The following is a 13496-nucleotide window of genomic DNA, read 5'->3' on the forward strand; positions in this document are numbered from 1 at the left end:
ACGGCATAAAATAATATTATATAAATTATTTATATTATAGTTACCTATATATGGCTATATTATGATCGTGGTTGAACACGTTTATTAAAAATATTAAAAATAGGTAGATACGTCACATGTATGTAAACAGATTTAAAATTATTTTTAATAATAGACGTGTAATATCTATAATCGTTTATTCCATATGAATGGGTGCACGGCTTATAAAGTATAATATGAATTATGAAGGTACCACATAAAATAATCACATTGCACCAGCGAATTTTGGTTTCTTGGTAGATATAATAAAACAACTGGAAACCTGAAATATACCCCTGTCAGAAAGCTTATGGATTGTTGAAGAAGCACAAAATAAATAAGAAAAAGCACAACAATACATAGTAGGACATTTAGTTAAAGGAAAATGTGCATAATAATCAATAAGTATCCGGGAAAACATGGATAGAAAATATGAAAATAATAGAGACATACATAATATTATTTAGGACTAAATCCGGTAGGTACAATCACTGGACGTTGAACTCGTACCACTTGATGGAGCTAGTATAATATGAAGTAGCCCGGAAGCTCAGGACTATGGTTTTGAGTCACGAGCGTGTTGAGAGCGGTACGTGTGTACGCGTCGGGAGTCTTTACCACCGATCATTATTTTCTTAGTCTATGCCAGAGAGCCGGGCCCGTCACTCCGCGACGTCCTTGGAGACACTGGATATGACGAACGCGGGTCGGTGTCGCCAACCGCAGAGAAGGAGTACTGTGGTGATGGCTCACCACAAGGCGTTAGAATCTAACGGTTAGATGAACACAAGTTCACAACACAACCATCTATTTTCTGATTCCAAATCCGAGACAAATAAGCCAATATCAAATGTTGTAAAAACATGAACTTCAAACGCTGATAAAAATTTAATTTGATTTTCTAAGATATTTTTTTTTCATAAAAGTAGATAATCTTATAAGGAATTTTATATTATATTTTAAAATCTTATATTTAAAAGGAAAAAAAAATGATTTTCTAACGTATTTTGTCAAGATTTGAATTTTAAATGCTTATAAAAAAAAATTGTGACTGGATTTTTGATAATTATTTTCAAATATTGTTGTACATTATAGAATCCTTGTTATATGTGGTAGTATGTGGTTACCACGGTTGTGGATATCTATGCTATGGACCACAATGATAACTCATATTATGTATTTATATTAGGTTATGAAAATATCCGGTTCTCTTGTTCAAGAGATTTTGTAATTATCATTGTTGAATAGTAAAATATTCTGAATGGGTTTCTATTTATTTTTTAGTTCTATTTACATTTAAGCAATTGGTAGAATTTTAGATGTTTGATATTGGCATTTTTCATAACCTTGGGTAGGTCATTTCTTTGTTACTTTGATACTTTGAATTATTTTACCCTGTGAAAAACTAAATTTGTAAGATCGAAAATGGAAAGATACTTTGCTTTAGCTGTTAAGCAAATATTAGAAAACTGTGAAGCAAACGTTCCCCGAGATCACGATCGTGTTTATAAAGACGAATGTCTTTATTCATTTGATTCTCCAGTAAGTATAGAATTTTGCACATATTTGACATAAAAAAAAACGTACACTAGGTACTGTTTATTTTTTATACCTAATATAAAAATTAAAATCCTATAGTTACATGAATTATGTTATAATTATTATACCTACCTTTAGAAGACTCTATGTCAGTCACAATACTAATGATTTTTAATTTCTCACTAGATACCTATTTTGAATGTAATATTTTAAAATTATTGTAGCTAGATAGCACCTATTTCGTTATTTATTAATATTAAGATAAATGTTGTACTTTTTTATAAATTAATTGTTTGAACTTCATAAGAATCTATAAATGTTTGAATTTGCGACCAAAAATCTAAATCATTGCACAAATTTATGTTTCCCATAATATTAACCTTATACCTAATTGAGTATAAAACATAAAGTATATTTTAAAACAATTAAGTACCTACCTACATATATCTATCTATGTGAGAAAAATATCAAGTGCCTATCTTACAATATTATGTGTTCGTTTTTAAAATTTTTCTATAAACTTTCATATAATTATACCAAATAAATAATGTTTTATAGGATTTTCAGGGTGGCCTTTTTATTTGTTTAAAAACATTTGCTGGGTTTGGGTATGATCATGTTGAACGTCATCACAGAAAAACTAGATGTTCAGTGTTTTTACATATGCTTCGATACAAAATAGAGGTAAGTTAATTGTTACTTATTAAAATTGTAATTTTTTATAAATTGATAAAAAAAATATTAGTACAGTGAAACGTCTAAATACCGGACGCTTTCGGTCACAGACGTTTTTATCGCTATTCAGAGAGTTCAGATTGTAGATAGTTTGAAGTTGATTCCCAAGAAAAATCAGCTATTGTGAGTTGTCCTTTAGGGGCAGTTTCGCTGAAATTAGATAGTTTATTAAACACTAATAAATGTAATAGTTTAATTTATGTGATAATTAAATATTATAATATGAATGATTATTTTTATTAGAGCTAGGATTTATATGCAATAAAACATTTTAAAATATCAAAAACAATTTTTATTTGTATAATATTATTTATTATAATCAGATAGTATTTACCTATCATGTATAATATATAAATTGTTAGGTTGAAACCAAAATGACACAGGTAGGCGATGCTCCAACTAAACGGAAAGTTCCTAGACTTGCTATTGGCGTAGATGGTGGATTTGATCCAGATGTTGAAAATAAAAAGTATAAAACAATAGAAGAACATTCTATAGTTATATTACCATCGTTTAGATCCTTTCAATTTAGAACTAGTGGATTACCACAGAAAGTAATTGTACAGTTGTATTTCAATTTTGATTAAATAATTAACATATTATTTTAATTAATTTCAGGTCATTGATTCTATAAAAGGTATTATTGAAGCTAAATCTGCTAATTATTTAGATGAAATACAAAGTATGTCTAACACTTGGGATGGTAAAGTTCGACAAAAAACTGGGTATGATAAATCAAATCAATAACAGAATCTCTGTTTTAAAAATGCCAGTGTAATAATGTATGTGTACACCGGCATGTATTGTCTTCGTCTTACAAACTTACAACAATTCACAACAATTCATTTTACTCTTGTCATTTTTAAAATTAGAGTGATTGACCTATTATAAAAAAAAAAAAGTATATAAACTAACCAAAATTGTAAAGTTTTAAAATTCTCATAAACTATTTCATAATTAAAATATGATCTTGCGCAGTGGCGTCGATTACCTAATTTATTTATGAAATATTATGTCATAGTAGATTTTTTAGATGGAGGACCCACCATATGGTACTGCAAGGGATCCTGCTGTGTTAAAACGTAAAAATAAATAATTAAACATTGCATTATATTTAAGTGTTTTGATTGCATATAATTCTTTTATTAAAAAAGGGGGCCCCTTGATGTACTTTATCATAGTATATTTTAAACACTTCGGCGCCACTGATCTTCTTATCAAGCAAATCTTTGCTTGTAGTAAAATAGTGAAGTAACTAAGTTGAGTAACAATACTCTTACATATCTTGATTAGATATCTGATATTCTGTCCAAGAGGATGCTACACCCGGATGTGTTTTCTCCGACTGACAAACGTAGAACATAACAAATTTGCATTCAACAGAACCAATTTAGTGTTGTTAGCTTTATATTAGAGTGAATTTACTTATGACCAAATTTAAAGGTAAAAATCTGTTATCTCTTGTCAGTTTTTTATGCTATGCTAATTTCTAAGTGAGTTATCAGTGTGAAATGCTAAAATATAAAAATATTAATATTGTAAAAAAAAATACAAGATATAACTGATAACATTCTTCAAGTTTGATCATTGGTCAATTCACTTTAATATTAAAGTTAACAACATAAATCAATTCTACTGTATGCACATTCAGTGGCGTGCCGAACTGACAAGCAGACCTGAGGCAAACTATACAATTTGATCCCCCTCCCCACCACCAACAGTTTTTCACTATTTTTTTGTGTTATTCAAAATAATAAATATTATTAAGTTTTTTTAGGTATAAGTTGCACATCAGCTATACTAACACACCCACTCACCCACCCAAATTTCCCTTGAGGCAATTGCCTCAAAAAATGACTGTTTGGCACGCCACTGTGCATATTTGCTATGTTGTTTTTTTGTAAGGCGGGGGCAATACATCCATGTGTATCCTCTTAAAACATAATATTTTATGGATTTTTATGAGTTTAAGTTTAATAATGTCTATATTTATTTTGATTTAACAGATATTCTGATATAGAACAGTTGAATAACGGAAAAATAATTACTCCCAGTGGTTTGAAGTGTGAATATGATGATTGTGATGAAGTCAATAATCTATGGCTTAATTTGACTGATGGTTCAATTTTTTGTGGTCAAAAGTTTTTCGATAGATCTTGGGGATATGGACATGCTACTCTTCATTATGAAGAAACTAGTATAATATTAACTTATTGTTTTAATTTTGAACTTAATTTTAATTTATTTTGTATTATTATTATTATTATTATTATTATTATTATTATAGAATATCCTTTGGCTGTTAAACTTGGTACTATTACAAAAGATGGTAAAGGAGATGTATATAGTTATCCAGAAAATGATATGGTAGAAAATCCAAATTTAGTCAAACATCTCTCACATTTTGGTATCAATATTTCTGCTTTGGAAAAGGTAATATTGTTTATATACAACTTAAAATTAATTAAATATAGTAATTTTCTTATAATATTTAACTATAGACTGAAAAATCAAAGGCAGAATTAGCTTCAAACCAAAAGGTTGGTGAATGGGCAACATTACAAGAAAGTGGAAGTGATTTAAAACCAATTTTTGGTCCTGGTTACACAGGTATTCACAATTTGGGAAATTCTTGTTACATGAGTTGTATCATACAAGTTTTATTTTCTATTCCGGATTTTACGAATAAGTATGAAATTCTTTATGTTGATTTAATATCCATAAACCTAATATTCAAATATTTATTTATTGTCATTTAACATGAATATTTTTTTCTAAAGGTACTATTTAGGCTCAAAAGATATATTTGAAATGTGCCAAACCAACCCCACTGAAAATTTTGATGTACAAATGTATGTTAATTATTATAACAATCAAACATTTTTACATTTAATTAAATAAAATATTTTTAGGGCAAAAGTAGCCCATGGTCTATGTTCAGGAAAATATTCAACGCCTCCTACAGAAGTTGTTGAAGGAAAAAATTATTGGCATCGTGGTATTAGACCAATTACTTTTAAATCGTTGATCGGCAAAGGACATCCCGAGTTTGCTACAAAAAAACAGCAAGATGCACAAGAATTTTTTTTGTATTTCTTGTCAATGATAGGGGTATTTATTTTCATTTATTTACAAAAGTAATAATCTTGTATATAATTTTACTAATGTTTTTAGCATTATAGTAAACATTCTCAAAACCCAGTCGAATGTTTCAAATTTAGTATTGAAGAACGTTTTCAATGTTCAATTACAGGAGAAGTTGATTACAGCTATAGACCAGTATACTGTTTGCCATTGTCCATTTTACTTGACGATATTGTTAACAAAGCTGAAGTCAAAGCTTTTAAGCAAAAACAAGCTGAAAACGATAATAAAGAGTATATTAATTATTAATTTTAATGTTGCTAAATATTTTTACTTAACTAAAATTAACTTTGAAAATACACTTTAAAAGTATTAGATTTTTAGTAGAAACTACAAATAAAGTTGAATGATTGTTATTTACTTAAAAAAAATAAGAATTCTTTCAAATCAAAAATAATAATATAATGTAATGAATAATTATTTGTTTTTAGTGTGAGTGAAGTAGTTCGCCCAAAATTGAAATTTGCCTCTTGTTTAAATTCTTTTGCCCAGCCAGAAGTCTATGAAGAATTCTTCAATACTACATTGGACCGGACCACTACTGCAGAAAAGTAAGTAGTGTTGGCTTTATACTTTAATTTTTATAGTGTATATTAATTATGTTTGATGTTTTAAATCTTCAATAATAATATACCCACTTGAATACAAGGATTACAAGATTTGCTACATTTCCTGATTACCTCATGATACATTTAAAAAAATTTACACTTCATCAAGATTGGTCTCCTATTAAGTTGGATGTATCTGTTGAAATGCCTGAGGATATGGACCTAGAATATCTAAGAGGGCATGGTGCACAAGAGTGGGAAAACCTTATGGTAGAAACTATAGGTGTGAAATTAATTATCAAGACATTGTTAACATGTGATATGTTGTGTTGCTATCATAAACATTATTATGTTTTTTAGAACCTTCACCAATGTTTGTGTACAATGAAAATATTTTTTCTGAATTAACAAATATGGGATTTCCTCCAGAAGCATGCAAGCGTGCAATGTATATCACAAGAAATAAAAGTCTCAATGATGCTACAAATTGGCTTATAGAACATACATCAGATCATGATTTCTCAGAACCCTTTGAACTACCAGAAACGAAAATTAATTCAGGTCAGAAAGACCTTGTTCTTTCATCTTTAATTGTTTTCTTACGTTTCAGTTTTAATTGAATCAAATAATTTTAATTTTTCTTCTTTAGAATTTTTGCCTAATGAGGAAGCAGCTGCTACGATAATGTCAATGGGTTTTGAACGAAACCATGTAATTGCTGCTTTGAAAGCCACTGAAAACAATTTAGATTGTGCTCTTGACTGGATAATTAGTCATGGACCAGAAGAGATATTACCAACGGAAGAAACAGCAACAAGTAAAATTTATAAACGCAGAGATGGAAAAGGAAGTAAGTGAAGATAAAAACAATTTAATGTAACATATTTTTAAGTATTGATCGCAATATTTTTAATTTCAGTTTATAAGTTGTTTGCATTTATATCTCACATGGGCAGTTCTTCCACAGTTGGACATTATGTTTGCCATATAAAAAAGGAAAAACGTTGGGTAATATTCAATGATGAAAAAGTAGCAATTTCTCAAAATCCCCCAACTGACTTAGGTTACTTATATGTTTATAAAAGAATGTCTAATGATCAGGTTATGTGATGTTATTTTATTATAATATATCATGAAGTATAATTTTAATGTATTTTTTTTTTTAAATTCCATTATGAATTTTTGTATACAGTTTTATATTACTTATAATACTGGATAATTTTTTTTATGAAGGTCATTCGTGTAAATTGTAGTCAGAAGTATTTTCTGATGACAATGCTTATAAAATAAAAATTAAATATATGTAATTCATTAAATATTAACATTGAAACATAAGCTCAATGCTTACAACTAAAAAAGTTAAGTTAGATAGTTATTTATTTATACCTTCATTAATTTTTTTGTAGACTCGAATAATTTAATATAATATATTTTAAATAAACAAGAACTGGAAATCATAAATAATAAATGTACTTTACTGTTATTGTGGCCACACAATTTATACTGAACAGGAAATATATATTAATTGGGTAGTGGCCTCGTAAGCGATCTACACATACGTCATAACTCATAACTAGAGCTTGGATTTATATGTATTTGCATATTTGTACTAAGTGTACGCACGTCTAGAGGGTTGTAAAACGTCCACGGTTCATCTCGCCCTGAAGTTAAACACCAAATTTTATATTGCATATTTTGCATATTTACAGGATTATTGCATATTGCTTCATAAATTCATATAACATGCATATTTAATGGATTTTTAATAAATAACATATTTTATTTAAAATAAATTAAGAGAAAAAAAATCGTTGGCAGGGTCTCTTACGAGAATATTCTTAAAATATTGTCATTTTTGCCACACTTCATGAGATTGGAGCACGTATGGATAATATTATATTAACAACAATAAATCACATACACACGCATTTCAGCATACTATGTTGTTACTTCGACGTGCGCAACGAATAAGGCAGTAACTCAATTTTACAAATTTTTTTTATAATAAATAATAATTACAGATGATTTTATTTTTTTATTTTGATTCTTTTTTTTAAAGTTTTCTGAGAGTTTTAGACATGGTATTTTAAACAATCTAAAATATGAAATAATGAATATAAAATATTGCATTTTGGTTTTTAAAGTACTAAATGTTTAACTATTTATATATTCTTTTGTTTTTAATAGAATATCTAGAAGGTACCTACTTTCCTTGGTGTAAAAATGTGTTTTTTTTTTAAAAAAAATATCACATTTTATAATGTTTAACATAATATGGCATATAACAACTGCATATTTGCATCATATTTGACACTTTTTAAATGCATATAAATCCGGGATCTACTCATAACCATAAATTTTTTCAATCTATATGACCATTTATTATAAACAATAATCTGTCACAAAATAAAATACACCTGGCGAACACCTGTTTCCATCATGTCCCCGATATAATGGCATAGGTAGTAATTGGTGAGCCAGAGCAGAATTGTATAATGGATTGATTAGACTTGAATATTCAATGATATAATATCATTGTATAAGAACAACGATTCTGAGCGGAGACGGTTTGTCAGTCTGGATATTTTGTATTGTTATTATTTATTATATCATGTATGTTGAATTAATATTATAATATTATAATTTTTTATTCGTTTCTATGGTGATAAGCAAAGCGTTAGAAATTAAAATCCCGTTTTTAACGGTTTTTTGTAATACCTGTGATCTGTTGGTGGTTTTCCAATTACATTAAATAACTATTGAGAAAATCGAAAAATGACTTCTTTAAAGTACCATTTTGATCCGATTTGCGAAAAGATAAGATACAATATGTTGAAGCACTAGTAAAAATTTTGTATAGAGAATAAAAAAAAAAACACCATTGTAAAACCACTAACTTCCTTGCTCCGCTCAGAATCTAAAATGTACTATAATTTTTAAAAGTGAACTCTTTAATTAAATACAATTTTTATTGACATTGACATTTTCGGCATATAATTAAGTACCTTATAAATAATATTAAATATATTTACCTATGCAAATTAATATTAATTAAAAAATGTCAAACAGCATAATACTAATATACTAAATTACTAAATATATAATACTGTTATTAAAATAGTTAAAATTATACAATTTTAATAATTCACAAGTAAACATATTTCTGGCCACAACATTTTGGCACCCGGGGCAGTTGTACGCAGGACCCTCTCCTAAATGCGGCTCTGGTTCTACGCTGATAAACTCTAACCCTTTCTTTTACAACGAATCTGATAAAAATAACTAAACCTTTATAGTTTTTATAAATGTATTTATTATTTTAGTTAGATATAGGTACGTCTTTTTCATATAAGATTTATTTATATTTTTTATTTTTACGGGCTGCATTTTGTTTTGTAAACTGTCAGCATAAAAAACATGACAAAGTTAAAATATCTAATGTTGATTTTCACTGCTCAAGAGTGAACAACCGCGTGCGTGATTCGTTGGAAAGTGATATAAAGACGTGTAGCTTTGCCGCAATTCCCAAGGCATACGAAAAAATGAACAATTTTATTTTAGATTTTAAACAAATTTGTTAGTGCTGAATAATTTAATGATTTCTATAAAATAATTTTTAAGGATAGAAGGTAAGTTGGTAAGATAAGAAAAAAAACCAAGCTTAAAATATTATTTGGTCGGTCGACACTTTAATTATAAATGGTATAAGTATCTACTGTAGCAGTAATAGACCTATAAACCAACTTATAGTTTATATATAGGTCTATGGTTGCAGTCGGTTGATCGAAGCGTACTACCGAGTTCAGCTGATACTTATACGATATATCTACACTATGATATACACGCACGACTATAATAATTATATAAAATTCTCATTGGTCATTTGGCTATTTCTCATTATATAGGTGGATTAGGAGGGATACTGTAGATGTTACTAGAGCCAGTAGGTTGGCGGGCGAAACACGTTTCCACCAAAAGTGTACCTTTCCCTTTTCCACCAATACCTGTTTCCACCAAATGTGTACATTTCCCTTTTCCACCAATACTCGTTTACACCAAATGAGATATTGACCATTTCACACGTTTCCACCAAGACAAATTATACGCTTCGATTATATTAAAAGCTCTTGAAACTTGTAAGTAATAAATTAATATACAACAAAATAACGAAAATAATAAATTTTAATAAATTTGGTCAAATGTAGAAAAAATCATATATGTTAAAGTTTCTTTAAAATAATATAACTGTCAAATTGTCAAATGTATAAATAATAATAATATAATAAAGTTTATAATCGTTAATTTCATAATTATTGTATAGGTATGATATTATAGTATTTATGTAATATATTGTATATTTTAGTTGATATTTTTTTTAAAATTGTAAGATATAGTTTTCACAAAATCGTACCTGAAGTTTAAAACAATATTTTGTTGTAATAAATAAATATAGTAAATCATTGTATTAATCGCAATATACTAATTAGGTTAAAAAAATATGTTACCTTCCAATTATTTAAATTTTTTATCCCACTAAGATATTTTTGTAAGATGTAAAGAAGTAAGATGAATAATATATATATACATAATATCATATATATAGTCATTACATGACAAACTAAAGACTAATTACCAGAACACATTTATATTATTACTAGCTGTCTCACCCGGCATTGCCCATGTAATTTTTCAAATATTAAATAATTGTTTACATTAATATTACTTACAAGAGCTTTTAATATAATCGAAACTCGAAGTGTATAACTTGGCTTGGTAGAAACGTGGTCAATATCTCATTTGGTGGAAACGAGTATTGGTGGAAAAGGGAAAAGTACACATTTGGTGGAAACGGGTATTGGTGGAAAAGGGAAAGGTACACTTTTGGTGGAAACGGGTACCGACCAGGTTGGCGATGGCCACAGGTACTTTTTTTATCTGGTTCGTGCTACATTTTCAAATTATAGGTAGGTACAAGGTAATAGTGGCATGTTGACCATGATTTTGACGGTAGAGTACGATTGCGCGCGTTTTACCTTTTTGGGCAAACGATTGTGTGCAGTGCCAGAATAACAAAGAACATTATTTTGACTATTCAAAAGCGTACGATTGTGCGTGAAATTGCATGCGACGTTCCCAATTGTTTGAAACAAAAATTTCAGTTATTTCGTAATTAATTTTTATATTTAAATATAGATACAAATTCATCCATTCGGGAAGTTTTTAAATACTTATTAATATAAAAAAAATATTGTTAAATATACGTAAATAACACACAATAAAACAAACACTTCACATACACACGCAGTTTACGGCATAAAAGAAAATAATTATCGTTATAAAAAAAAAAATATTCATAAAAAATGGTTAAATACTCGAATAGATAAATAAATTAAAAAGTAAATAATTGAAAAATTTGACAAATAACATTTAATACCAATTTCCAACTATGACTAAAAACGTATGCACTTGTATACTCTTCGTATTGCTTACATATAAATTCTATTTTCTTTAGATCTTCCTTCGATATTTACCGTGCCCCTGTATACTTGGCAACGTTGCTTAGAAATTAAAATAATTTAGCACGCGCAATCTTACGCCTAAAAAGGTACCGCTGATAAGGACCGCCCGCAATCGTTTGCACCCGATTTTGAAGGGCAGGTGCCCGATAATTTTAAGGGGTGGTTGGGTCGTGGGTGAGTGAGTTTTGGATTTAGTGAGAAACGCAGTAGGTGAGTTGATTCCCGAGACCTGCTTTATGTGTTAGTTGATTCCCGGGTCCAAGGCTGGGCATTAACGAGTTAAAAATTAAAATTAAGTTAAAACGTTAAGTTAATTTTAATTAAGTTAATTAACTCGTTACTTTTTTTTCAAATTAACTTTTAACTTAATAAGTTACTTTTTTTCAAGATTAACGTGTTAACTTAAAGTTAACTTTATTCCAAAAATATCTAAATTAAGTTAATTTTCGTCCGAAGAATAACGCAAATTTTTTTATGTATTTTTACTTTGATGTATCATTTTAAATTTCCCCAGTAATTTTCTTGGACGTAAAGAAAAACGGAACTTTTCTCCTTTACGGAACACCCCTTTTTTTGGGTTTGTTTTGGGGGGACTTATTCATTTTTTGGGTTGATTCCCTATTGTTGTAGGTATACCAAGAACGTAGGTAAAAAGTTCGACCGTCAGACACAACGCGCGCTGATGTCCACCGAGACCACGCTCGAATTTACGAAACAAAAACATTGTAGAGTTTATGGACTACTTATTTGATAAGTTTATTTCTCCAGAATCATATTTTCCACCAAATATATGGGTTCAATTCTTCACTACTTTAAACAGAATTACGAATAGTTGTGAGAGTTTTCATTCAAAGCATAATCATTTAAGAAATTCGCTAGACTTAACCGGTTTAAAATTATCCCACATTATCCCGCACCGGGATAATGAACCATGTAAATGATATGGTCCAAACATCCAGGTGCATTATTTTTCACACCGGTTTAGTCTAGCGAATTTCTAGATTTAGTTGATATTTACGTGGTACCTACCTACAAGTTACAATATTGTAGTGTATCACTGAAGTAGCTTATAAATAAATAAACTCGTTGTTGTACAACGGGTACTCCCAATTCCCCGCGACCTGCGTTCAATATTAAATACAATATAACATTTATCAATTACCTGAATTTATAAATTCCGTTGTTCGTAAAATGTATATATTTATAATTCTTATCTAAAGTATATCAAGCCTCATCTAAATTATTAATTTTCCGAATATAAATTATAATATTATATCCATACGACCATACTTATTGTAAGTGTGCTTATAATATCTACCTATCTATATTATTATATCAGCTAAATCGTAGCTGTTGCAGTGGCGGATCCAGAGGTCACCCAAGGGGGGGGGGCGAATTTTCAAAAATTAAATCACCTTTTTTTATGTAACCTTTAATTTATTGTGGCTAAAATTATTTGCATTATTTCATCTATAAAACTAAATAAATATGAAATTAATAAACTTCATAAACAAAATACCTACTTATATAAAAATAAAAATATATTATAATTGGTATAACCAGCACAATTCATTTCAAATTGTGATAAACGGACGAAAACAACAACGGTGGCGATAAGTTGATAACAACACCAGCAGCGCGCGTTCGAGAAGTAGCGTTTCTATATATTATTATGAACATAAAACAGGTCAAGACGAATCATAACGGAGAATGGGAAAAAAAAAAAAAGGGAAATATTTTTACGCAGGTCCATCGTAAGTCATAACTAATGCTTTATGTGTAATTATTAGTAGTATCCATAAAAATAAAAATATTAGTTGTTAGTCCAATTTTATAATATAAAAATAACGTAAAAATACGGGCCAAGGTGAGGCGAACGCCCCATTGCCCCCCCCCCCTCGTATCCGCCACTGAGCTGTTGTGTCGCACTTGCAATTCACAATAATTGGCATTTGCTACGTTTACATGATACGAGTTGAACCGTTCTTAATTG

At 28.9% G+C, this 13496-nt stretch overlaps 2 protein-coding genes across 2 annotated transcripts; both read left to right on the forward strand.

Annotated features, from left to right (window-relative positions):
* Positions 1–1443: 1443 nt before the first annotated feature.
* On the forward strand, positions 1444–5474 carry LOC100159998 (ubiquitin carboxyl-terminal hydrolase 5-like). The gene is made up of 11 exons (XM_029489844.1): positions 1444–1560; positions 2116–2241; positions 2655–2846; positions 2911–3017; positions 4299–4489; positions 4580–4725; positions 4794–4981; positions 5073–5144; positions 5205–5339; positions 5402–5403; positions 5467–5474. Exons 1-11 carry the CDS (start codon positions 1444–1446, stop codon positions 5472–5474), a joined length of 1284 nt encoding a protein of 427 aa, XP_029345704.1.
* Positions 5475–6638: 1164 nt separating this feature from the next.
* LOC115034008 (ubiquitin carboxyl-terminal hydrolase 13-like) lies at positions 6639–7133 on the forward strand. Its single transcript, XM_029488969.1, has 2 exons — positions 6639–6834; positions 6904–7133. The coding sequence occupies exons 1-2, from the start codon at positions 6669–6671 to the stop codon at positions 7092–7094; spliced, it is 357 nt and encodes a 118-aa protein (XP_029344829.1). The 5' UTR covers positions 6639–6668; the 3' UTR covers positions 7095–7133.
* Positions 7134–13496: the final 6363 nt, after the last annotated feature.

This window comes from Acyrthosiphon pisum, chromosome A2 (assembly GCF_005508785.2).
Source record: "Acyrthosiphon pisum isolate AL4f chromosome A2, pea_aphid_22Mar2018_4r6ur, whole genome shotgun sequence".
Taxonomy (NCBI): domain Eukaryota; kingdom Metazoa; phylum Arthropoda; class Insecta; order Hemiptera; family Aphididae; genus Acyrthosiphon; species Acyrthosiphon pisum.